This window comes from Desmodus rotundus, chromosome 9, assembly GCF_022682495.2.
Source record: "Desmodus rotundus isolate HL8 chromosome 9, HLdesRot8A.1, whole genome shotgun sequence".
In the NCBI taxonomy this organism is placed as follows: domain Eukaryota; kingdom Metazoa; phylum Chordata; class Mammalia; order Chiroptera; family Phyllostomidae; genus Desmodus; species Desmodus rotundus.
This window is the reverse complement of record NC_071395.1, coordinates 47,708,962-47,735,697: the sequence shown is the minus strand read 5'-3', so window position 1 is coordinate 47,735,697 and position 26,736 is coordinate 47,708,962. Positions and strand designations below refer to the sequence as shown.

The 26,736-nt window shown below is 49.6% G+C and overlaps 1 protein-coding gene across 8 annotated transcripts in view; it reads left to right on the top strand.

The window, feature by feature from the left end:
• EPS15L1 (epidermal growth factor receptor pathway substrate 15 like 1) overlaps positions 1-26,736 on the top strand; it is a 92,554-nt gene that overhangs the window by 40,318 nt on the left and 25,500 nt on the right. For 7 of the 8 annotated variants that reach the window (XM_053910351.1, XM_071219218.1, XM_053910352.1 and 4 more), the window contains 11 exons: positions 3,917-4,074; positions 6,040-6,196; positions 6,454-6,539; positions 9,486-9,558; positions 13,091-13,252; positions 13,843-14,040; positions 15,521-15,685; positions 20,368-20,491; positions 21,458-21,508; positions 22,399-22,535; positions 26,613-26,673. In XM_053910351.1, the coding sequence (XP_053766326.1) occupies positions 3,917-4,074; positions 6,040-6,196; positions 6,454-6,539; positions 9,486-9,558; positions 13,091-13,252; positions 13,843-14,040; positions 15,521-15,685; positions 20,368-20,491; positions 21,458-21,508; positions 22,399-22,535; positions 26,613-26,673 (1,372 nt within the window). The remainder of the gene's footprint in view (positions 1-3,916; positions 4,075-6,039; positions 6,197-6,453; positions 6,540-9,485; positions 9,559-13,090; positions 13,253-13,842; positions 14,041-15,520; positions 15,686-20,367; positions 20,492-21,457; positions 21,509-22,398; positions 22,536-26,612; positions 26,674-26,736) is intronic. The other variant, XM_053910356.2, reaches the window with a different exon arrangement.

Genomic DNA, 26,736 nt, shown 5'->3' with positions numbered 1-26,736 from the left:
AAGATCAAGACATGGGCAGATTGGGCAACCGGTGAGGGCTTTCTGGTTCATAGGCAGCCATCTTCTCTGTGTCCTCACATGGTGGAAGGGGTGAGGGAGCTCTCTGGGGTCCCTTTATAAGGGTACTAATTCCATTCACGAGGTCTCCACCTTCTAACACTGTCACATTGGTGGTGAGAATTTCAACATAGGAATTTGGGGGGACACAAACATTCAGACCATAGCAGCAGGGACTTAGAATTAACTGTGTCACTCACTCACATATGAATGCCACCCTTCCTCAGACACACTCAGCAAGTTCCCACCTCTGGGCAGGCCCTCTCTTCAGGTCTCTCCCCTTCCTGCTTCAGGCAGGCCCTCCACTGAGAGGGGTGTCTCCAGATTGCACTGTGGCACCTTGCTTAGTGAGCCCTCCACTCATGGGGGCACCTCGGCAAGGAGCCTGGCGTGACCACACTGTTACCCAGCAATCCCAGGTCCTGCCTACTCCGTTGTTCGCCTCCCTCTTCCCCACATTCTTCTAGATTCCCACACCTGGCCTATTTTGTAGTGAATTATGTATGGTCTGTTTACACACAGAGCAGAGTTATGAGAGCAGAGTTAGATCTTTGTTGTCACCTCACTGTCGAGAACAGTCTCTGGTATTTTGATGCTCAGGGAATGTGTGTTGAATGATTAGGTGAGTGAGACGTTTCGTGGGAAGACACATGGGGGTTTGGACTCTCCATATACATGGTAACATCTCATTAAAAAAAGACTTTTTTGTTCTGGCAAGTGCAACATCTTCATAAAAGCGTACCTTTGAGATTGTATAAAACATGCAAGAACCTGAACAAGTTACATCTGTAATCACATTTGCTTTCTGCCTTATTTGTGGCTTCAAAGGCAAAGCAATGAATGTGACAACAAGGCCAGCCAACACCACTGTGCAACTTCGGAATGTGATGAAAATGAGAAGTGCATAATCAGACAGTGGTTTCTCTTGCTCATGATGTATTTGTAAAGTTAAACCTCTGACTCAGGAGGCTCATTTTCAAGGAGCTGATAGAACACACTATTACACCCTAGAGTCAAAAAGGAGATCAGAGGTGGTCAGGCAGCTTGGACACAAGGCTAACACAGCTCCCGGAAGTGCCCTGGCCAGGCGGAGGGTGTGGCCCACAGCTGTTAACCTCTGGTTGGTGAGCTTTACATGGCTGTCTTCTAAGAAGCCCAGTGTCTACACGGCCCAGCCAGGTGTCTTCAGCAGCTCTCCACCTATGCCCAGCACGTTTCAGAGGTGCTGGAGGTTGGGGGTGCCACAGTGACTGTAGGATAGACCCCTGCTCTTATGGGAGGGCAGGCAAATGACAAGTCAGTAAACTAAGGAAGGTCTGTTGGCCATGATAAATCAGGACAAGGCCCGGCCTGGAAGTTTCTGGGTGAGTAGTGGGGCATGCTCCTGCAGATGTGGCCAGCTGGACGGCCACTGATGGAGCGATGTCTGGGTTAACATCTGTGTGACAAGAAGCTGTCAGAGGACTTGTCTGTGCCAGGGCTCTGAAGTGGGAGCGCTTGGTGTGTTCTAGCAACAGGGAGAAGGCCAGAGCAGGGTGAACACGGGAACAGTAGGGTGGGAACAGTGAGAGGGGGTGAGGCTGGTCACTTAGACCTGTACAGGCTATTGTTTTCCAAGATAACCTAGCACCTCCTTGAGTTTGCAGGGTTCTTGCTGAGAGTTCTTACTAAGTGCTGTAGGCCAGGTTAGTGGTTATGTATTATCGTGACAAGGAAACAAGTGGGACTGAAGTTGCTGATGGGCACAGGTCAGCCAACCTCCTAACTCCCTCCTTGGGGATCCTGTGGCTCTCCCCAGATCCCAGGAGCATGCAGCCAATGCATCCCCACCTCACCCCCCTCCGCCACCAACTAGACTGATTTTACCAGTGGCTGCTGTTAGGGTTAGGGGTGGGTATGGGAGGGTGTGTCCCTTTCAGGAATAGGGTCAACTGGTGGAATCACAGATATGAGAATGGGCATTTCTGGGAACCCACAGTCACCATACTCTTTCTCCCCCGCTTCTCTCATCTCCAAGTCAGCAGTGCCCTGTCTGCGGCTCCCCCAAGGGCCAGCTGATCCTGCCTTCATGGCCAGGTGCGGGGGGAAGCCTCTTCCAGGCACCAGGGTCTGTTACCATTCACTGGAGGCCTGTGGCTACTGAGCTGACCTTAAACCCAGCTCCAGGGGAAGTCTGTCCTGTGTGGGTTTGTAGCCAAGTAGGCATCGAGATTTTGCTGTTGACAAACCTGGATACCCCAGTAATCAGGCAGCAAGGTCATCTGTGTGTGCAGCAAACATCAGGACTCTCGTCCCAGGCAGAGACCACTCTTCCCTTCAGCTCAGCCTGTCTGACCTGCTCTTCCTTCTTCCTTGGGTTTTGCAGTATCTGAGGTTTAGCCATCTCCAGACACTTTACTTAAAACAGCAAGTGTCTTTTTTGTTAGAGCTCCTGTGTGTGCATCTCATCTGACCCTGTTCCATAGCAGATGGGAAGCAGCTTGCAAAAGTCACATAATGTGACAAATAAAATGCAGGTCTGTCTCACTGTCTGAAGTCTTGCTTTTTGCATTTGGTCCATGCATTCTGATAAGTTTTCTGATCCTTGCCTTGTATACTGAGTTATTCTGCTCCATATCCGAAAGCCCAAACTGAAACAATCTGGGTGACGTAGTGCCCTAGTTTCCCAGCCTCACTTTTGGGATTCCTGGTGTTCACATCAGGATCCTGCTAGATTTGGGTAACAAGGGAGACTTGTTTATGAAAAACAGATAAAGGAGAAGCTTCTCTAGAAAAAGGGGCAGAGGTGCTGTGGAACTTGGTGCCATGAGAGTACCCAAGTTCAGAGGTGACACATCCAGGGTTAGCAATCTTAGAGGCCTATCTCCAAGCATCCAAAGGGCCTTGAAGCCCCAGAATCAGGAGGTGCGCAGGCCCTAGTGGACCCTTGGTGGCATTTGCCCTTCTTAGGTAAACTTGAACAGACGGTGTGATTGGCCAAGCTCCACATACACCAAGGTCACCTTGCATCCGTCTGCCAGAGGAGCGTCCCTCCTTGAGTGCTGGGCATGGTCGTCAGAGGTCCCCATCAGTGCTGTGCACATGCTGATGCCTCACCAGCGGAGGCTGGCTGTGTCACACAGAGTCAGGGAAGGGGCAAAGGATGGAGTACAGAATCCTGGCACCTTGGGCATCTAGACACCCCTGCGGCTGCGGAGAGTGTTTGCAGACAGAAGATTGCAGAGCAGGAAGGCTGACGTGAGAGCTGGGCTGGTTCTCAGGAGACAGGCCTCCCAAAATGGGTGGTCAGGAGGGTCTTGCCCAACACACTTCATGAAGCCCCTCCTGGAAGATCCCCAACATATCCCTGGCAGTAGGGATGGAAGGGCTGCTGGTGGACAGACCTAATGGGTCTTTACTTCCTGCTCAGCACAAGGAGAGTGGGGTGCTGTGATGGAGTGCAAAGAGGTGCAGGCTGGCCCCTGGGTGGGATCAACTGAGTTGGCATTAATCTCTCACAGCCTCAGTTTCTCCTTTTACAGAACAGAGATCCTATCTGCCCACTAGGCTCATGGAATCCTCAGGAGGTTTTTCTGCTAAAATGCATGTGAAAGCACTTTATTTATTTATTTATTTTTGAGAAAGGGAGGAAGGTAGAGCATGAGAAACAGAAACATCAATTTGCTGTTCCTCTTATTTATGCATTCATTACTTGCTTCTTCTATGTTCCCTGACTGGGGATCAAACCTGCAACCTTGGCATCTTGGGACATGCTCTAACCAACTGAGCTACCTGGGTAGGGCTTTGAAAGCACTGTAAGTGCGTATGTTTGTAGGTGATGAAAAGCTTGAGGATTAACCATTAAAAAAAACCGTTTCAGCCAGCAGTGAACTGGGTGGTGCCAGTGGCAGACAAGATGCGCTTTGATGAGATATTCCTGAAGACCGACCTGGACCTGGACGGCCATGTGAGTGGCCAGGAGGTGAAGGAGATCTTCATGCACTCTGGCCTCAACCAGAACCTTCTAGCACACATATGGTAAGGATGGGTAGATGAACATTTGCTCTTTGCTATTTGGGCCTCTCTGTGAGGGGCTGATGGCTATGAATGGCTCAGAGGGGCCCCGTGGAAATGAGGCTATGCTGTATGAAGGACCTGAGGGCTGAGAGGGACAGGAGAGTGTGGCAGTCAGGAGCTTGGGTGGTCAGGGTGCCTCCTCAGCCCTGCACAGGCCTCTGCGTCTGTCCCTTACTTTATTCTCGCCAGTCTGATGGGGGCTGAGCGAGGTTCAGGTGTAAAGGCCTGTACCCTCTATTTCACGGTTGTCAGTTCACTTTCCTCTAGCAGGAGGGTCTCCTCTCATCCCCTTAGAGAGCTCTGGGGCGACCTGCTTAACAGCTAGGACCAGTTCTTGCTGGTCTTTATGCTGGTTCTAGCAGGAGGTCCAGCCTTTGCCACAGCCAGTTGGGGTGGAGGTGCTTGGCCCTGCCACCTCCGGGGGAATGTGCAGTGAGGACCCCTAAGGCGCCAGCAGGGCTGCCCTGGGCAGTGGAGGGTGTGCCATACGCAGGTCAGTGACTGGTACAGGCTGTCGGTCTGCACCTTGGGGCTGGGCTGAGGAGCACTCCTCACCCCAGCTCTCCTCTGGGGCCAGGCAGAGTGGTATTCACACCACTGGGGGTGGGAGGGAGGCTCCTTTTGTAACTGGCCAGTGGTGAGTCACTTCTGGCTTTGTCTTCAGAGCCCAGGGCCTTAGGCAGCTTCACTTGGGAGTGACAAGGAGAGGTAAGCCCACGAAGTGGAGCAGTAACTCCATGTTGTAAAGTGAGGGCCCTGCCCCAGAAAGTGGGCCTTGCCACCCTAAGGAACGCATGCCATCTCAAGTCAGTCACAAAACAGCTGGGGAGGGCCAGCTGCAGCTCCTTCAGATCCAGGGTCCCCTTTATCACTTGGAATGGATGTACACAGAATTCAGAGGTAGCATGCCCTGATCATTACTCAAAGGGTCAGTACAAGAGAATAAATTTATCCCCCAACCTGGAAGTGGTGTAACAACATGTAAATGACACGATGAAGTTACAGATACTCTCGTGTTAAAGAAGGAACGCAGAGGACTGTGCACAGTGAATGAAGGGAAAAGACAATGTGTGAGCTCTAGAGTTACTGCTAGGAAAGTGAAAGGACAGTCTAGTCTGCAGGTGGCCCAGGGAAGGGGACACAACTAAAACGGAGGGAGCAGGACAAGACAGGTCGTGGGGGGAAGTGGAGTAGGCCTTTCCCCAAACAACGCCCGGCAGCACCTGTCAGGACCAGCATGGACCCCAACAGAGCACCCACACATGTCCTTGGAGCCCCGCGATCCTTCAGGGATGGCAGGCAGGGGCATGCTGGAGAGAGGAAGCCGAGCCAGAGCTGCTGTGGGCTGGGTGTGCGGCAGGACTGGCCCTCTCAGGCAGACCAGGAAGTAGTTGGGTTGTGAAATGGTGCCCTCAAACTGTGACAAGAATGAAGACTTTAAGACCAGCCCTGATTAGCGACATTCAGCTGGTCTCCTGCTCCCTGTGGCCTTGTTCACTGACAGTGTTTGGGCCTGACTATGTTCAGCATTTCTAGCTCTCCTTGCTGTGTGTTAGAAAATGGTCTCGTTTCTGCAGTGACTGTGCAGTAGGAAAGAGTCTGTGTTGAGGGGGTAGTGACTGAGTGAAGGGAAGGCGTTTCTGGAAGATGCGGAGCCTGCGTCCTTACCATGCGAACCTCCCTTCCCATAGCGGCCCGGTCATCATTCCTGAGCGTGTCATGGAGCTTATGTGTCGCTTTGTGTGGGAGGCCAGGACCGATCCCCAGAGTGGGATGTTAAGTAGAAAAGGCGTTGCTCTATGGTCTGTTTTTATCATTGTCACCCACTTTTTAAAAACATGGGTTCCGTGACGTACTGGTTGCTCTGGGTGAATCCTGAATCTGAAGTCTGTGATGTGTAATTAGCCATCCCCACGTTTCTCCCAGGGCCCTGGCCGATACGAGGCAAACGGGGAAGTTAAGCAAAGACCAGTTCGCATTAGCTATGTATTTCATTCAGCAGAAGGTCAGTAAAGGCATCGACCCCCCTCAGGTCCTCTCGCCAGACATGATCCCACCCTCAGAGAGAGGCACCCCTATCCCGGTGAGTAGCCACTGGCGCACCCCTGTCTCTTTTGAATCTCTTCCTCAGCCCGCCACCAGGTGGCGCAGGCGGCCTGTGTGAGCCTTCCCCAGGGTCCTCTGGTGTGTCTAGATGTCCAGATAGCACCCAAGCGGGGGCACGGGGGTGTGGATGGGGGGAATAGATGATTTTATCCCTCATTCCGAGACCTATTAGTCCTTGCTGTGTGGTGAGGTCAGTGTGGTAATACATAATCCCGTACCTAAATTTGGTTCCAGGACAGCTCAAGTTCTCTTGCATCGGGGGAGTTCACTGGTGTTAAGGAACTCGATGATATCAGCCAAGAGATTGCCCAGCTACAAAGGTATGTGAGTGTGGCTCCTTCCTCTCACATTCCTATTCTCACACACGCCCTGCCCTGGTTGCTATCAGAAGTATTAGAGAGCCGCTTCAGACCGTCACTAGTTTGTTTACTGAAAGCACAGGGACACAAATTTTCTTGAGTTGCTGCAGTGGCTTAACAAGCTTGTATAGGTAAGTGTTCAGATGTAGCCAGTGTGGGCTGTGGGGTCTCAGGCAGGTGGTCACCAGGCAGCACCGGCACCTCCCTTCACCTTCGCCAAAGGCCTTGTTATCTCTGACACATAAAGCATCTGAGTCTCAGGTGGCAAGTTCATGGCTTAGGATCAACAGCTAAACTCTTAGAGGGGCCTGGCATCCAGGTCTCCAGCTCCATTCCCTGTGCTCACTGCCTTGGTTTCCCCACATGTGAATAATGGCTTTGGACGGAGTGTTTGTACTCTCAGAGTCTGGCATAAAGAAATATTCCCTCTTCTGGTATGCCCCTGTGATCCTCTTCAGAACTGCATCCTCTTTTTTGGTTAGTTCTGGGGAAGGGCACACTCTCCTTACTTTAGAGTGTGAGTAGAATGACCAGAGGTACTTTGCTGTCCATGGGAAAGAGAGCGCTTTGCCCAAAAAGGAAAATGGCAGTACTTTGCCAGGGTGGGCTGGATCCCCTCAGTGCAGCAGAGCTGTGAGAGGCAAAGGCAGGTCATCTATCAGGTAGGACCAGCTGTGTGGGTTACAAGGCCTCAACCTGGGCTGCTGCAGAAGCCAGACTCCCCACTGCGTGCTCAGTCCAGAGGACTGCTCTCATTCTTTTGCCATTTCCAGGGGCTGTGTCTTCCAAATCAGAGATCAACATGGAGATCACAGCCTGGCAAGGCTGAGAGCCCCTGTGGAGATGGAGCCAGTGTCCTAGAGTCCCTGTGGAGATGGAGCCAGTGTCCTAGGCTTTTAATCAGGACTGCAGGCAGAGGAGGGTGGGGGCCCTAGAATGCAAGGGTTGGGGTCTTGGTAGGGGCACCAATGTCTGAATCTGGGCAGGGGAGCGACTGCAGCCGTGCAGCCTCAAAGAGCTGGGATTGTTTTCTCTGTGAAGGTGAGAGGCCGGTGCATACAGAGCATCTGTCTACAGGAGGCTGGGCCTGGAGCAGCCCCCCAGTTGGCAGCTTTGAGAGGGACTCAACAAGCTGTTGCTGGTGGGGATGTGGCAACACACACTGTGTCTCCTTTCACAGTGTGATCCAGTCATAATGGCTCGGGTCTACAAAGGACATTGTTAGGTAGTTCTCAGGCTTGTGGAAGTGAATAGTCAAGTGGTCACAGTTGTTTCATCTCTGGCAGAATGTCCTGAAGAAAGCCTTCTACAAGTGCTGCGTTCTGTGGAGGCAGCAGGGTATATTGGCCAGTGATGTTCCTGCCACTGAGGCAGCCTCTTTGGGCACAAGGGGAGTGTCTCAGTGCGTTTGGGTCCACAAACTGCCCTAGATGGGGGAGCTTAAACAACAGACATTTACTTCTTGAGGTTCTGGAGACTGGCAGTCCAAGATCAAGGTTGCAGCAGATCTAGTGTCTGCCTGGTGAGGCCACCTCCTGGTTTGTAGATGGCTGTCTTCTTACTGTTCCCTCACATGGCAGTGAGGTGAGGGAGTTCTCTGGGGTCTTTTTCACAAGGCACTAACACTGTTTATGAGGGCTCCATTCATCCTCATGACATAATCATGACTCCCCACCCCCTAATACTTAGGGTTTTAGCATCTGAATTTGGGGGAGGGGCACAAACATTCAGTCCATAAGGAGGAGAGCAAAGCTGGTTTCTGCCACCAGGGCTTGGGGGAGCTGTGTGCAGTTGAAGAGACAGGCAGCGCCCCACTGAGCACCTGGTGTGTGCACAGTGGCCAACCTCAGCCTCCTACGAGGGGTTAGCCCCGGGCAGCCCTGGGGACCAGAGAGCCTCACTGTTTCTTTTTGCTGCCAGCCCTCTGGACAGCACCCCTGCCGCTTGCATCTCCAAGCTTCTCACCATGGCTTTCCCAGCCAAGCTTTGCCTTCCTTTCCTGTTGTCTAGACCGTTCTTCCACTATGTCTCCCATTCATAGGCCACCTCCTGAGAATCCTTCCCTTTTCTTATCCTGTTGGATTTCCCTTTGTGGTACTTAGGTTGTATTCATTTGCTCACTGACTTGTCACCTGTCTGCCTCACTGGACTGCGAGCTCCATGAGGATAGGGGCTTCTTGCGGTGTGTCCCTGTAACCTCAGCACTTGGTGTGTCTGAGCAGGAGGTGCTCACTGACTGAGGGAGCGAGCGAATGTAAGATTTGGAGAGTGTTACTTTTCTCTTGTTGCATAATGAATTGCCACAAGTGTAACAGCTTAAAACATCACACATTTGTTAGTGCACAGCTCTGTGGACCAGACGTCCCAGCAGGCTTGACGGGGCTCCCTGATCAGGTCTCGTAGAGCCAAGGTTAAGGCGTCCTCTGAGGGGGAGAAAGTGGGAGAGAAGAGGACGGAGGACAGGGAAGAGGTGGAGACTGTGAGACGGGAGGGGAGCGAGGAGGGCGGGAGAAATCTGAATCCAGTTCACGTGAGTTTCCTTTCCCACTAGGTGTGGCGAGGGGCTTGCTTGTTCTGCTTCTTCCCCGATGAAACCTCAGTCTGTAATTAAGCCCTGCTCACCACGGGCACTACTCTGACTCCCTCTTTGAAAATCCTTTGCTTTAAAGGGCCCTTGGGGTCACAGCGGGAGTGATGTCTCATTGCACCCACAGGTGTCACCCATGCTCTCAGGAGAGAGGATCACATAGGGCGAATGGCCCCTGGGGTCATTCCCGGACTTCCGCCCCCACTAAGAGGGCCGGTCAGGGCGGGTTTCCATCGGATGGACGGAGCTGGGTCTTGAGAAGTGGGGCGACAGTTGCCCTGTTCACGCTGTGCTTTCATGAACTGTCTTTAAACACGCAGGGAGAAATACTCGCTGGAGCAAGACATTAGGGAAAAAGAAGAGGCCATCAGACAGAAAACGAACGAGGTGCAGGTAAGCACGCTGCTCCTTCCAGTCAGGGTGACCAGTCAGGGTCAGCTATAGCGCAGGGAGTTCCCCTCAGTGGTGGCAGGACGGGGCAAGGGGAGAGTGGCCCTTGCCCTCGCTGGAAACTGGAGCTCTGTGGGGGCTTCCAAGTGAATTTTCTTAAGTTCCCTATAATCATAGGCAGGCACTTTTTTTCTTGAGATACATAATTCACATAGTGTAAAATCCACTGTATTGGAGTATACAGTAATCAGTGGTTTTTAGCATATTATGTTGCTTAACCATCGTCTCTAATCCCGGGACATGTTTATCACCCCAAAAAGATATATCATAACCATTAGTAGTCACTCCCCACTCTCCTCCTGCAGAAAGCACTAATCTCCCTGTCTCTATGGATTTGTCTGTTTTGGACATTTTATATAAATTGGATCATACAACATGTGGCTTTTTGTGTCTAGCTTCTCTCACTCAGCCTGAATTTGTGAGGTTTAGACAGTGGCCTCTTACCTGTCTTCAGGACATTCCTGCTCGGAGTGTCTCCTGGTGGGTGGTGATGATGGCAGAGACTCAAACTCTCCTGAGTAGCTGTGTGACTTCGGGCAAATTACTTAACCTGCCCCGGCCTCGTGTGATGTTGGTAATGAATCTTCTAGTTTTTTGTTGAGGGGCTGGAGCATAGGGTCTGGCACGTGCTTAGCACTCACTTGGCATCAACCCAGCTAGTCAGTGAGCAGAGGGAAGGCTGTACCAGGAGCAAAATGGTCAGCACTTGGGAGCTACACTCTTGAAGAGATACAGGTTCCTGCAATGTCTCAGGTGTGAATGGATAGAGAAGGCGCTGCGACTGGGAGAGGACTGGAGTCGGCCATGGGGCCCTGAGAGTGAGGCTGAGCTGGGGCTGGCTCTGCTTGGGGGCCTGAGTGCTCTGAACTCAGAACTGGGGGAAGAGGAGCACAGCCGAGAGGTTAGGATGCCAGCCCATGACATCTTGCCTGGGTGACCGGGGATGGGTGGTGTCGCTTCTCAGCCTTCATCTCTGCTGGGGTGGCAGTGAGAGTGCGAGTGCGGGCTGCTCTGCACAGAGCCGAGAGCAGCGTCTGACCACAGTGTGTGCCACGCGAGTGGCTGGTTCCATCTGGGCCCTTCCTAGGGTGGGGGCCTGAGCCGGGCTAGGGAAGGCCAATTTAGGCTCATGGGATGCTGGGAAACCCTCTTTCTTGTTCCCTGCATTTACCCACAAGGGCCTGGAGGACTTTGTGGGACACGGGGTCAATTGGCACTTGGTGCGTGCTCACCGTCCCTGTGTCTTAGCTGCAGTCTGCAGAACGGGGGGTCGGGACTCTGGTTGGTTCCTGCCGCGCGGTCCAGACCCTTCCTTGTGGGTTCCGCACTCCCCGCATCAGTCTGTCACGTTGGTCTGTATGTCTCTCCTGTGCCAGTACCACCCTGTCCTGATGACTGTAGCTTTGTGGCAAGTTTTGAAATCAAAAAGTATGAATCTGTCAACTTTGTACTTTTTCAAGATTGTGTTGGTTAGTCTGGATCCCTTGAAATTCCTTATGAATTTTGTAATCTGCTTGTCAGTCTCTACACAGAAGCTGCCTGGGATCCTGGTGGGGACTGTGTTGGGCCTGTGGGCCGCATGGGTTGTTCTGGCCCTCCCTTTGCTCAGACACCTCCCCAGCTCTGACCCCGGTGCCCTTCGTAAACGTGAGCTGGTGGGTCTTCATCCCTGGTGCTCTTCAGTGGCTCCTTATCCATTACAAAACAAGGCCCAGACTCCCTGACAGGCCCAGACGGTTGGCCACCTGCTGTCCCAGGCTGCCACACTGGGCCAGACCCTCTTCCCTCCTTCGTCGCCCCCTCCCCTGTTGCCTGTCCTCCTCTCAGTTGCGGTAAACCCACACCTCCTACTCTCCACCCTGAACCCTCTTTCAGACATTCTGTGTCATCTCCCAACCTTGACAGACTTCAGATGTGCTCTGTGATTTGAAAGTCAGGGGCAGGGAGACTGGGGAGCAGAGAACCCAACTCCCCAAAATAACTTAGAGATGCAGCTTGCCTGTTGAGAGAAAAGAGAGCCATGATGTTCGTCTCCGAAGCAGGGGGAGGGAAATCCTGTGCCTTCTGCAGGTTTTGTCCTGGAAAGGCACCAGTACCCACAGCTCAGGCCAGCCCTGGGGATCGGCCTTACTACCTGTAGTTCCTCACCTTCCTTGGTTCCCTCAAATTCACATGTGCCTTTGATTCCACAGCTACTACCTTGCCCAGGCCACCATTACCTCTCCCTGGGCCCAGCCTGAACCCCCTCCCCACCGTTCTAGCTCCCTGTGTCTGCCCCTCAGGCTACATTCTCTTTTGCTGTCCTATTTCAGATAAAGAGCACACTCCATGTTACATTTGTGTGGTGGAAAACCAGAGATGAGGAGCCTCCCATCCTTCCCTTGGTTCCCAGAGATACAGTTGATTCACTGCCAGGAGGTTTCCTTGTTCATGTTTAAGAAGAGACATCTATGCATATTCTCCCTTTCCTCTTCACATGAATGCCAGGGTGCAACACACATGTGCTTTGTTGCACCCTTGTTCATTTCATGTTGTAACTTGGAGCTTGAGGTGTACCGTCCCTGGTCCCTTGAGTGGGCCATACCGTGCATGAGTCATCACCAGCCCTGCCTGGTTGAATTTGCACTATTGATGATTTTGCTGTTTCAGATGTTTATGTTTTCACATGCCCCATATACCTCTAGGATTTTTTTTCTAAGACTGTAGTTGTAGGGGCCAAGGCTTCCTGCACTGGCCATCTTTGTAGATACAGCTGACTTGGAGGGGCTTTAGCAATGGAGAATCAGCAGATCCCCTCCCACACCAAACGACCTGCAGGGACTTCCCGTTGCAGAAGTGAGTGCGGCCTCTGCCGCCCTTATCCTGTTTCCCTTTTCTCCAGCTAGAGCGGGCACCCCCGCCCCACTCAGAGCCCCTGTGACCCCTTCCACCAGGCCTGTCTGGTGGATTTTTGAATTTACTTGAGACTGGTGAACACTGGGCATGTCTGAGATAACACGGTCATATTCCTGCCACTTTTTCTGGCTGTCACCTGCTTGTTCTTTGGGTCCATTCTAAGTGGGCTTCCACTGGGGTCTTCTCCACCCATGTAGCATCAGTCTGGTCTCTCCATGCCCCTGTAACTCCAATAGCACCCATGCTGTCTCTTGTGCCTTTTGTCTCAGTTCCTCTGTGCTCAGGTGACACCTCTCCCCTGACCACCCCCAGCTATAGGTCACTGGAGAGCTCTTCTGTCCAGGGACCCAGCCCCTCTCCTGGTGTCTGGCCTCTCTTAGGCCACCGGTAAATATTCGCGGAGAGACTTAATGAAAGATTGAGCCAGGTCGCCAGGTGAGATGCACATATTAGCAGAGGGTGTGTGCAGGGTGCCGCCCTGAGCGCAGATGTGCAGGGGCTGCAGCCCAGGCTGTGACCTGTTATATCAGCATGGCCCACTTTCCCCAGTCTCAGGTACATTCACACAACCCTTCCCTAGGAATTACAAAATGACTTAGACCGGGAAACAAGCAGTTTACAAGAGTTGGAAGCTCAAAAGCAGGATGCCCAGGACCGCCTGGACGAAATGGACCAGCAGAAGGCCAAGCTCCGAGACATGCTGAGTGACGTCAGGCAGAAGTGCCAGGACGAGACTCAGATGGTAAGTCACACCCATGCCCAGCATGGGGCGGGAGCTTCCTGAGGACCTCTTGGAGCTCATGATGACCTTGAAACACAATGTGGAAAATCCTGCTGGTTTAATAGAGTAGTTGGACATGTCATTTGGAAAAGTGTCATGCATTTGGGGCCTGACCTCAGTCTCACCTGCCAAGTTGTCAGAGTGAATGGCCTCAAGCCCCACCCTGGGCACACAACCCACCCTGGCCTGTGCCCGACAGCACAGGGGGCCAGCATGCCTCTCTCCCTCCTCTGTTGTCTTCACTGCCTGTTACAAACCAGGGAGACTGTCGCCTCAGCAGATTATAAAACCCTCTGCGGCCTTGTATGGGGATGTTCAGCCTGTAGGGACAGACAGGTTGCCTTTCATGTTCCAGCTTGACCTTGAGCCCTCTTGATCCCACAGTGACTTTCTGTCAGTCACATGGGGTAAGCGTGTCTGCCTTGTTGTTTCTGCCTTTGTTTTGGGTGTGGAAAGAGGGCCCATGAGAAAGTCAGGTCTCCCTGGGTTAGCGCATTCCAGGACTGTGAACTAAGAATTCTCCCTTGGAGCTATAGTTCATGTTCTTTCAGATTTCCTCCTTGAAGACCCAGATCCAGTCACAGGAATCGGACCTGAAGTCCCAGGAGGATGACCTGAACCGGGCCAAATCAGAGCTGAACCGGCTGCAGCAGGAAGAGACCCAGCTGGAGCAGAGCATCCAGGCTGGGAAGGTTCAACTGGAAACCATTATCAAGTCCCTGAAGTCCACACAAGATGAAATTAACCAGGTATCTCCCTGGGAGTGGGCCCAGCCATGGCCGGCTGTGGCCTGGGGTCTTCTGCCAAGGGGAGCAGCTGCTGTGAGCTCTCCTGTTGATGCGAGACTGGCGGGGCCAAGAGTCCGTCCTGAGGCCTCTTGTTCCCTTTGCTCTTACTCTTCTCACTTGAGCTAGGTATTCTTCTTGGAAACCGTCCTGCTGACCTGGAGGTTAAGCTCTGAGGCCGCCCAACATATGTTCCTGCACCACATTGATTTTGGCCTCACTGTCCTTTCTCTTCCCTGCCTGAGCGCACCTCATTTTCAGGGAGTGGGCAGGGCCAGGGTGAAGGGCATTAAGTTAAATGAACAGCTCACCAGGAGAGAGCCTGGGGTTCAGGAAAGGATCTTACCAGCCTGGTCCTCGCACAGACATGAGGGTGAGGGTCAGAGCCTTTCTGTTCCCATGCAATTCGAAGACTGTTTGATCAAGGAGGCCCCGCCCAGTAATGAGCATTGCCAAATGCAGGGCCCTTGTCCAGCTCTTCAAGCTGCTTGGGCAACCCCTCCCCATCCTGCTCTGGTGCGAAGGTCACGTGGCCTGCCGCACTGCATACCAGCAGAAGGAGAACTCTTTTTCCTACTCCCCTATTTGTGACAGCCATAGGACTCCCTGCTGGTCCTCGGGTGCCCCACTTGCAGAATGGGGTAACGTGTGCCCTTGGCAATATCAAAACAGCTATTAGTGCGTCCTTTCTTGACTAAATAGAGCTCTCTGTTCTCTTTGCTAGTTTGCAGACAAAAGTTGATCACAAACAGGTACTGGGGGGGATTTAATATCCAAATTGTGCTTTGTTGTTAACATCTATAGGATTTCTTAAATCTTTTTAGAATTTGTAAAATCCAGATAGGAGCCCAGGCTTAAAGTGTATGTCGTTAATAGTAATGATGATGATGATGGTAACAGTAATGCTCACCCTGCCAGACTTTGTCTTACCTATCATTTCCAGTGGTCTACTTTGGAGAAGAGGGAACAGAGAGGTTAGGTCACCAGCCTGAGGTCACACAGTGTGTACGAGACATTTAAAGTACACGCCTGGGTCTATCTGCCCTCGTAGATTGTCCTCCTTTCTTGGGCCTCACATGCTTTCTCCAGGACGAGGAAAAGCAAACGCAGTTTTCAAAGCCCCGTAAAAGAGAATGACTGTCAGATATCGCTCTGACCATATTGTGAATCTGGGTTTTGTCCCATTTTATTTTGTTCAGAATCAACAAATGTGTGTTTGAACTCATGCCTCTCTCGGGCTGCAGTATACAAAGAGGTCTCCTGGGGTCCTGCGAAGGGACTCGTCTCGTAAACATGATGACATGGGTCATGTCTTTGCTCCTTAGATCAGTAGCTTAGTTACCCAAGTGAATCGCTCAGAGTTGGGTGGAAGGAGTAAAAAATGTCTTGCTTGAGACTTTTTTCTTAAGCCCCATTTGATGCAAGTGATATCTTTGTTGTGCAGGCAAGAAGCAAACTTGCCCAGCTGCATGAAAGCCAGCAGGAAGCCCACAGGAGCCTGGAACAGTATGAGGAGGCGCTCGATGGGGCCCACGGCGCCAGCCTGACCAACTTAGCCGACCTGAGTGAGGGCGTCTCCTTGACAGAGAGGGGCGGTTTTGGAACCATGGTAAAGGTCGAATAAACGTATTCTAGTTCTGGGATTAGGTCCCACACTGGGCTCTGAGGATGCCCCTCCCACTCGGCCCTGCACTTGCCAGCCCTGTTCTATCCAAGTGCGGGGTGCTTCTCATTTTCACTGCTGCTTTGGAGTCCCCACCAGCCCTGGAGCCCAGCATCCATGGCCCTACTCCACCCAGGACAAGGCCTGGGATAGGCCTGAGTCCTTTCTAGAACCACTTTTTAAAGACTTCCGTCTCCATGGTCCAACCACCCAAATGTGGAAGGCTTCCCAAACCTAACCAAACTTGGACCGGTCTCCCAACTGTGAAACCCACATCCTACCGATGGAGGGGCCGAGGGAATCTGTGCGTGCATGTTTCCCCAAGGAGCACCTTGAAAATCAAATGTATTGATAAAGATCAAGAATATGACAGCCCTTTTGGGACATGGCCGTCTCACCTGGGAATTGGCCTCTGTCTGGAAATTGTGGTTATGTTTGAAACCTTGGCACTTGAGTCCAAACCTCATGACCCTGGGGGCCCTGATCAAGGCCTGAGGGGCTGTTGACCTCGTAGCTTGCTGTGGGCTCTCAGGCTGCTGGCATCCAGCAGGTGTTACTTTTTCTTCAGCTTGTCACATCTCCCTGTTCCAACAGAGTCTGTCTTTGTAGCCCTGGTGTGTGTTGTTTCCAACTTAGTCTGGCTGAGGAGAGCGTCTCTGTGCTCTTGAGGGTGCTGGTGGGATGTGGTTGGTCTCGACGGATTTGGTGTGCTTTGCTCCCAAGCCTTTAGCTGCTCACCCTACACACTGCACCTCTCTCTCCTGGGCTCCCCCTCCGAGCCCTCCTTCTGCTCCCGGCAGCCCTTTTTGCTTCCTGGATTCCTTTCCTCCTTGTAATAATACATCCTTTCTCTCTCTCAGGGCTCACTTTTTATGTTCATTCCTTGACACGTTTCTTTTCTCAGTAGCCAAGTACTCATTCCCAAGAATTTTGGGGGAAGCTTAGCCTCCTTCCCCACATTCCTTAGAATGTGCTGGTGGTGTTCTCATCTGTCTCCTGCCATGGCTCCTCCCGCAGCCATTCAGATTCCTCATTCTTGTGGAATTGTAAATGGGGGACACTTCCCTGTTCGCTCTTGGGCCCACGCCAGCTTTTCCACAGACTCCGAACATCCCTTCTTCATGCCTCGGGTGTCTGACTCCCTCTTTCACAGCCCTGCTCTAACTACCCCCTTGTCACTGGTCCCCTCAAGGCTTTCAGCCTGTCTGGTTCTGTCCTCGTTCAGGGAACACCTTGCTCTTAAACCCTCCGGCAGGTTTTGATAAAATTGGTTTCCTTGGATAAAAGTTGGCAGTGAAGTGGCGATTTTTGCAAGTGGCCAGTGATTTCTCCCCAGCACCCCCTCCCCCGCCCGGATTGTTTTTATCTTCTTTGTCCTGCTAAGGGAGCAGTGTTTACATGGTAGTCAATTCACCTGGGAATGTTGATGTCAGATATGTTATGTAGAAATTTGCAACTGGTGTCTGAAAGAAAGACTATATTTATCTTGTACAAATACAGTGTTTAAAGCATTTTTTTGGTTTGTTTCCATTTCTTAATAAACACTTTGAAGAGGGCTTTTTATTTACTCCTAAACATTTCAAGACTGCTCCAGAGGAGAGAGGGCTCTTCGTTCTCTTCAAGGCGGGTGAAGGGAAGGGGTTGAGTCCTGAGACAAGTGTAACCACAGAGCTGGGAAGCTTTCTAAGCCTGGGCACTTCTACTAAAATTACTAAATTTAGTGTGAAGCTCACACCACGTTACTTTGTCCAAGAGACACGGGATTCTTAAAGCCACAGTTTTGTCTTTTCTCTCGTCATCTTGCCTTTGAAGCCAATACCCAACTAACCCGTCTGGTAGAGAGTAGGTTATACGTCATCCCAGATTTCAGCCTTGCCGAGAACTCATCCCAAAAGACTGGGTCGTCTGTCACATTCAGTCCCAGCAGCACACAGGAGCCAGTGTTAATTGACATTCCAGAACTGATTATTAGGTAGGGATTTTGTAAGCTGGTTGTTCAACTTTTGGTGACTTGAAATTGTCCACAGTGTGAGTATTTACACCATGGGAATTGACAGAAGCTGCCTGCCCATCAGGACTTTTTTCAGAGAGCTCATTCACTATAGTACCCTGCTGCCCAGCCCCATGTAAAGGGAAGGAGTGTCACAGAAACCCCTTCTATGCCCGTTCACAGTTGTCATGTCTATTTCCTACAAAGTACAAAACTTGAGACTGGTCACTGAACTATGGCTGAAGGTATTTTACCTCCGCCAAGGGATGTATCACTCACCCTATGCTATTCTGCTGCACTCACATCTCCCACGTTGGCAGATGGCTCAGTTCTTGTGGATGGGGGAGGTTATGCATCTCTGTACCAGGAGAAATCTAGTTTTCTGCTGTGATCTGTGAAATGGACTCCAAACCCCTGGTGGTTACCCTAAGCGCATGAATTCTGCTGGGGTCTTAGGAGGCTTCTCCTTTGAAGGGGAGAGAGCAGTGGCTGCTTCAGGGAAATCATTGCTTCAAAGACAGAGAGTGCAGCCCCGACTTTCAGTTCAGGGTGCTCACAGCCAGAGCCCCTAGAATCAGTCTTTTCTATGCCATTGTCCACTGCCATTTGGCAGTCTTCCAAGTGATGAGGGAGAAAATTTTAAAAAACCAAACCAAAACAAAGAAACCTAACCAACTTATAAATCAGTGCCAATTAAAAATAGATGCTTTTGTTCTGAGGCTAAGCTGTCATTCTTAACGCCCTACTTCCTCCATGTTGTTGTCCTTCTTCATCCTTCTGGAGCAGGTACTTTGCTCACGGTGCAGTTCAAGAGGCTTATTTAGCTCCTGGCCTCCTGGCTTCCTTAGATTGAGATTCCATCGTGTTTTCTGTGTCTGAGAGCTCCGCTGGGTGCTCATTGGGCACCCATCTTGTGGTCACTGGCGTCACAATGTCCTCACAGAACCGCGCTCTGCCACCAGACGTGGTGCTTGCAGACCTCTGTACTTATCTAAGAACCTGGCGTGGCTTCCCCACCTTGGGAAGGTTTCCCCACTCTGGCAGGAGGCTCCAGATAATCTTTCCCAGGTAAGAAAAATTGCTTCATATTCTTCAGAGGCCAGGGGTGTTGGTTTGTCTTTTCAAAGTCCATCGCTTCCTCTCCTGTTAGTCCAGCGCCTCTGAGACCCATCGCCCCCCCACGCCCCCTGCCACAGGTGGACTGTCCCATGTGGTGGGAAGCCTTGTCAGGAATCTCCTTTGGCATTTCCCTGTAACTGCTGTATGTGTTTTGACCCAAGCTCCAGCTCCTTTATTTGGTTTTGGTTGGTTGGAATAATAGATTCATGTGCCAGCCCCACAGATGCCTACGCATTCATCAGAGTCAGGGAGGACGTTGTGCTTTTTAATATCACAGTGAAACCTTCATGTTTTCACCAAGGATGTGGCTTTATTAACCAAAATACGCTCAGTATTTCTAAACCAAGTGCATTGTTCCCATGTATATTGCAAACACCCCCCCCCCGCCCCTTTCAGGCCATTTCCACTATAAACATGTACTCTTCAAAAGCAAATTTTTTTCTTCTGATTTAAATATGCTTGTTGTTTCTAGAAATAAACACTTGAAAAAAAATGCAAAGTGGTGTATATGCTCTAGTAGTTCTAACTGCATAAGCACTCACTTCCTCCCAGCATGCAAATAGCAAGCATGTTTCTTGGTGTGGAAATAGCATGTTTTCAAATGCCCGCACACTTTCTGAGGTCAGGATGACTGAGGGAGGTCACACCTTTGAAGAGTTCCATGCTGCACTTGGGTGGCTTGGTATATTTTCTTTTTGAGATTTCCGAAAATATGACTTTTTTCTGTCTCAGTGATTTTTTAAAAAAAAATTCTAATTGTGGTAAAATGCACATAGCAAAATTTACCATTTAGCCATTTTTAAGGGCTCAGTTCGGGGCGTTCAGCACATTCACACGGTTACACAGCCATCTCCACCATCCGTCTCCAGAACTCCCTCCTCTTCCCACACTGAGCCTCTGTCCCCATCAAACGCTCACTCCCCACCCTTCTTCCCCTGGCTCCCTCCATCTCCTTTCTGTCTCTGTATCTGACTGACGTAGGGACCTCATGTAAGTCCTCATTAGGACTCCTCATGTAAGGAGTCACACAATGTATATGTCCTTTTGTGACTGGTTTATTTCACCCAGCATAATAAACTCAAGGTTCGTTCATGTTGTAACAGGTGTCAGAATTTCTTTCCTTTTTATGGCTGAATAATATTCCATTGCACATATATACCACATTTTGTTTATTCATTCATCCATCAGTGGATGCTTGGGTTGCTTCCACTCAATGATTTTTAAATAAACTTATTTTAGAAGAGTGTTAGACTTAAGTAATAATTGCCAAGGTGATAGAGAGTTCCCATAAACCCCACACCCTGCTTCCCCTATTAACATCTTATGTGGTACATCTGTCACAATGAATAAATCACTGTCAACACAATATTAACTAAAGTCCTTCAATGATTTTTTTTTAAGGAATTCTCTTTAGGGTCATAGCACTTAAATAAAAATTATGAGTTAGGTATGGAGTTCTGTACTTTGCCTTAAATCTGAAATAATAAAATCCCTGTCCTATCTCTTCACAAAATTTTAGGATGATCCTTTCAAAAATAAAGCCTTGTTATTTAGCAACAACACCCAAGAATTGCATCCGGATCCTTTCCAGGCAGAAGACCCCTTCAAATCCGACCCATTTAAAGGAGCTGATCCCTTCAAAGGTACCTCACTTGGCTACCACTCTCTCACTGGTAGGCTGTCAAGTTTGTGCCGTTTAGGGTCGTTCAGGGGCTAGAATAGTTGGGAGGTATCACCCTCTGAAAGGGAGGAGGAAGGGCATTCTCTGAGCCTCATGGGCCTTTTGAATCTGCCCCTCCCTCAGCTCACCAAAGAGCTGAGGCCCTGGGGTGTGGCTTGAGGAGCTCAGGGCTGCTCAGCCCCGAGGCTCTCCCTCCGCATTTCAGGTCCATCTGCCAGTGGGTGGCGCACACTCCTCACCCCACCTGAAGGGTTGGTGAGATCATCAGATGCAGTAATGATTATGAGATGACCTAGTGAATGACAAAGATCCCCATGTAACCTACAGTCTTGACTGGTGGCTTTACCCAGGGCCACATATGAGTCAAAAAATAACAAAGAATTTCTAGAAACAAGATTTTCTGAGTTTCTTCTTCTTCTTTTTTTTTAAAAAAGAGCAAAACAGTATTTCCAGGAAGACTGTCTGTACATTTCTGAGAAAAATGCCGAGGCAGGGAGTGGCAACAGGAGCCTTTCCAGTTTCAGATTTGGAGGGGAGCACCTTAGGTCCCAGGGTGAACCAGGCAGCTCCTGAGGCTTAGCTGCACTGAGTTCATCAGGGCTGCAGGGCAGACCACGTGGTTGAGGACTGAGGCAGCCCAGTCCCCTGTTCCTGTAGCCAGGGGGATTTGGCGGGGGGCCGCAGGCATGCGATACAGGAGTGACACATGGCATGGAAGGAGAAGAGTGAATCCTGGCTTGTACGTTTTCCCTGACTTGGGCCCATTTTGAGCAGCCAAAAATACGTTTCACTCCATCCTAGCTATGCCTAGTTAAATGTCCTAGCTACGGAAGACTGCCTCAGCCAGTGGCCTTCCCTGCTCTCCCAATTTGATATGCCAGGGTCATTTTTACCATAGAGCTAAGTGTTCCTCTCTCCTCTAATTTAGGTGACCCGTTCCAGAGCGACCCCTTTGCAGAGCAGCAGACAGCTTCCACAGGTAAAAGCCTTTGTCAAAGGACGTGTTTCATTGACCCGTCCTCAGGATAGTCCTGTTCCTAGTGCAAGTTGAAGGCAGTGGAAGACCCCTTCCAGTCTCCTCCACCAGGGCCCCTGCCACATGGCAGCAGGGCGCTTCCTTTCTAAAGGAAACTGGCAGTGACTGTGTCCCTCCCTTTCACAGTTTGGTGCCCCTGTTGCCAGTCTCCCAACAGGAGTAGGAAAGGAGCTCCCGGTAGCCAGGTGATGCACACAGCAACTCGGTCACTTGTGCCTGCTTGTGTCACCTGGAGCAGCTTCAGGGGGTCCTGTGTAGTACCCGCACATGGTGGGACTTCTGCCCACACGCCCCAGGAGTGGCCGCAACATGTATTGGGAAGGACGCCCATTCGCATTGCACAAAAGCCTAGTGTCTTGTTCCCTCCTGGTGACGGTGGCTTCCCCTCCTCCAGTCACCGTGCCTTCTTCCCACATCTGAGGGGAATGAACACACGGTGGCCGTGGCATTGGGATCATGCTGCCTGATTTTTTTCTTTATTTTTTTACTGAGGTAAAATTCACATACTACAAAATTAACAATTTTGAAGTGAACAATTCACTGGCATGTAGTACATTCCCAGGGTTCTGCAACTACCACCTTTATCTAGTTTCCAAATGTTCTCATCACCCCAAAAGGGGGCCTTCTCCCCATTAGCAGCCACTCCCCATTTTCTCTCCCGCAGGCCCTGGCAACCGCTGACCTGCTCTCTGACACTGTGGTTTTTAGCTTTTCTAGAATTTCACCTAAACAGCATCAGTCAGTTATGTGTTCTTTCATATTTAGCTTTTTTCACTAAACATAACATTTATTCATGGCACATTCTTTTCCTCACTTTCCAAAACACTTTCTAGATCCATTTGGAGGAGATCCTTTCAAAGAAAGCGACCCGTTCAGTGGCTCTGCCCCCGATGACTTCTTTAAGAAACAGACAAAGAATGACCCGTTTACCTCAGACCCATTCACGAAAAACCCTTCCTTATCTTCAAAGGTGAGTGACGCAGGAAGGCAGAGGCGCTCCGAGGCGCTCCGTGTGTGTGCCCCGTGCCCCGTGCGTGCGTGTGTGAAGGCAGCCGGTCCTGGTCTTCCCTCCGGCTGAGTCAGGACTCCGTCATTTGAACTGTGCTTGCGCAGCCTGACGACTGTGGGCCCAGCGAGGCCGGGTGGTTCTCCAGGAGCCCTGTCTCGGGCCAACTCTCATTACTGGGTGGCCTGCAACTGTTCCTGTGGGTCCCTGCGAGGATCATCCTGTGAAGCAGGCTGCCGCATCCCCTGGTTGAGGGAGTCCAAGTCAGGAGGCAGCCGGATCTCCAACCGCGTGCAGTCGTCCGTCCGTTCCCGTGCCCCTTTACTTCAGCTCACGTGCCTTTAGGGATCTCTGCTCTGTCCCTGCCCCCCACCAAAGACAGAGCAAACCGAAGTACCACACCTCCACACACCACCTCAGTCTCCCCATGACCACTTCTGCTGTCTTCCTAGTGCACAGCACTGAGAGTGACACTGGGGTCAGACTGCCCCCGTGGGCCCCAGTCACGGCAGGAGCAATGTCCAAACCCGCAGCCTGGCTGCACTTAGGTGTGTGGCAAATGGGTACCCGCCCCGCCCCAGCGTCTAATAAATCGTGTGTTTTGCACAACATTAGGTCCAACAGACTGTTAAATTGGTGTCAGCTAGGACTTAAAAAGCAAAAGTGACTTTTTGTGATTGAGTAGAGAATTTTTGTGACTATGTGAGGGTGGTTCGTAGCCCCCCTTAGTGTTCTGGGCTGCATCTCTGTGGCCGCCTCACACATTCCCCAGTCGTCCTCTTCTCCATGGACCTGTCCGTCTGCAGCGCCAGACCCTGAGTTCCTTGAAGGCAGGGTTCACTTGTAACATTTCTGTCTGTAGGACCTCTCAAGGGGCCTCCTTTTTACTCAGTGTTGTTAACTTTTCCACAAGCTAACTTTTGGCTTTGTTAATTTTCTGTTTGTTTTCTGTTTCGCTGATTTTTGCTCTTTATTATTTCCTTCCTACTGTGCTTTTCTATTTTTAACATCTTAAGATCCATCCTTAGGCCATCAATTTTAGACCTTCTCTAATGTATTTAAAGCTACACATCTCTAAGCACTGCTTCAGCTTGCATTCCATACATTGCGATATGTGGTGTCTTCATTGCTTTTCAGTTTGAGGTATTTTCAAGTTTCCCTTGTGATTTCTCCGTTGAACCATGGATTATTTTAAGTACATTGTTTTGTTTCCAGACACTTGGCTTGTTTTCATTAGGTATCTTATAATATTGGTTTCTAGTTAATACCTGTTTGTTATTAGAGAACGTATTTGTATGTTTTCAGTTCTTTTAAATTTGGCGAGCCTTGTCCCGTGGTCTCGGTGAACGTGTTGCGTGCAGTGCGGGAGAGTGCCCGCAGTCACCGAGTGCCGTGGCCGGTGAAGGCCGGTTGGGTCAAAGCGGCTGGTAGTGTTGTGCAGCTTGTGTGTTTATATATATACTTTTCCTTCATATATTTTGAGGCTTTGTCAGGTGCCTATACGTGCATGATTGTTGTCTGATGCAGTGGCCTTTTTGTCATTATAAAGGGTTCTTTTTTTCCCCTGGTTATTATATCTTTGTCTTGAAATCTATTTTATCACACATTTAAAGTAGCAACTTTATCATCCTTTTGCTTACTCTTTGCATCATACATGTTTTTTCATTCATTTACCTTCAACTTATTTGGTGTTTGTTTATATACGAAGGGTGCCTTTTGAGTTCCATATGTAGTTGGGGCTTGCTTTTCTATCCAGCCTGAAAATCACCTTCTAAATGGAATGTCTAATCCCTTAACATTAAATGTAATTATTGATGTGGTTGGATTTAGATCTAGTATTTTATTATTTGCTTGCTTTGAATCCTCTTTATTTTGTACCTCTGTTCTCCCTTTCCTACCTTCTTTTGGATTATTTGAATATTTTCTAGAATTTAATTTTCTTGTACTTATTGGCCTTTTAATTATGCCTCCTTTCATTATTTTTTAGAAATTGCTTTAGGAATTAACAATATACGCTCTTAATTTTTTCATAGGCTACTTGAAGTTAATATTATAATAATTAATGTAAGATGTAGAAACTTGTGGTCCTATAGGTTCATTTATCCACCTTCCCTCAACCAGCAGCATCTCTTATGTTATAGCTGTCCTATGAATGTAAAGCATCTAAATGTATTATAAACTCCATAAGACAGTGTTATAATTTTTCTTTTAATCCATCGTATTTTTTTAAAGAAACTTTAAAGTTCATTAAAGAGGAGAAAAGTGGGGTTTTTTTAACCTATCGATTTACCATCTTTAACACTGTTCATTCCTTTCTCAAAATCTGATTTTTTTCTCCATTTTCATTTTCCTTTAGCCGAAAGAACTTCCCTTGGCATTTCTTATAATGCTGGTCTACTTTGTTGACATTCTGGAAGGGTCTCTGCGTCCGGCCTGGCGGTACTTTTTTCCTTTTGGCACTCTTTGGGTGTTGTTCTCTGCCTTCTGGCCTCCACTGCCTCTGGTGAAGAGTCGTCAGTTGTCCCCCTCGATACAATGTGGTGTTTCCCCGGCAGCTTTTCAGAGCCTCTCTTTATCTTTGCTTTGCATTAGTTTGACCCTAACGTCTCTGGGTGTGGTTTTCTTTGTACGTATGATGTCTGGGCTTGCTGAGGTTCTTATATCTATGAATTATGTCTTTCACCAAATTTAACAAGGTTTCAGCCATTATTTCTTTGAATATTTTCTTTTTCTACCCTGTTGTCTCTCTTTCCTTTCTTTGCGGGTTTATGGTTACACATTAAGACCTTCTGCTAATGTTCCTACAAGTTCTTGAAGCCCTGTTTTCATTTTTTTTTTTCGGATTCGGAATTTCTACTGATCTCTCTTCAACTTCACTCACTTTCTTCTCTACCATTTGTTGTTCAACTAACCTTGTGAGGTTATGTCAGAAGTTATACTTTTCAGTTTTAGAAGTTTCATTTCTTTCTTTTGTAGAGTTTCTGTGCCTCTGCCAAGATCTCCCTGTCTTTCTATTCAAGCATATTTTTCTTTATCTCATTGAGCGCAGTTATCACCGCTTTAAAGTTGTCCTTGTCTGAGAATTCCGACCTCTGGATTGTCTTGAGATCGGCTCTATTGATTGTCTTTTCCCTTGAGAACTGGCCGCATTTTTCTGGTTCTTATGTGTTGAATCATTTGGAAATTTTTCCTGTGCATCATGGATGCTCTGTTGTGGACACTGGACTCTGTTACATTCCCTCCGAAGAGCCCGAGTGGTTTTGATTTACTAGGCCATTAACTCAGTGAGACTCACACTTCAAACTCCCCCTCTCTTGCCGGCGGTTCCTTCCCTCTGGCCTTAGCTGTAGACTGCTCTGACTGCAGGGGTAAGCCTGAGACTTGGGCAGAGCTCATCATGGAATCTGGGGCTTCCATGCTCTTTCTTTCCTTCCTGGATCCCGGCCCCTTCTTCATGGGTGTGGTTGTCCTAGGGCTCCATCCCCTGATATTCAGGCCAGAAAGATGCCTTTGTTTTTTTATTGAAGTCTTAGCCTCCCTATACCTTCAGACCATACCTGTCAAAATGGAAAACTCAAACTTGTACAGTATATGGGTCCACCTATTTCATTTATAAATTGTTTGCGGTCAACTGTGGTTGGGATTGGCATATGTGGAAAGTAGACTGTATTCATATGCTGATTTTCAACAGTGTGTGGGGCAGGGAGGGGGGTGCGGTCCGTGTCCCTAACACATTGTGCAAGGGTCAACTGTACTATTTTTTCTGCCATGTTTTAATTTTCCTTCAAAGCCTTACTGCTTTGGTTCACTTCCTGAGCCTTCAGGTTGTTGTTGTTTATTTTGTTCAGAGTTTACAGGTGTTATCTGCAGGAGAGGGCCAGTCTGTTGGGGTTTTACCTTGCTAGGGTTTAGTTTTAATGGTTTTATCCTCCCCAAGACCCAGCACCAGATACAGTGCGTGTAGATGTCAGGAAAATTGGAATGAATGGGCAGTGCAACAAACAAACTGCTTTTCACTCTTTCCTCTCTCCTTTCACTCAGCTCGACCCCTTTGAATCCAGTGACCCCTTTTCATCCTCCAGTGTCTCCTCAAAAGGATCAGGTGAGACTGATGGCTTATTTTCCTTCTGACTCTTCCTCAGGCAGTGGAAGGAGCCCACCCAGT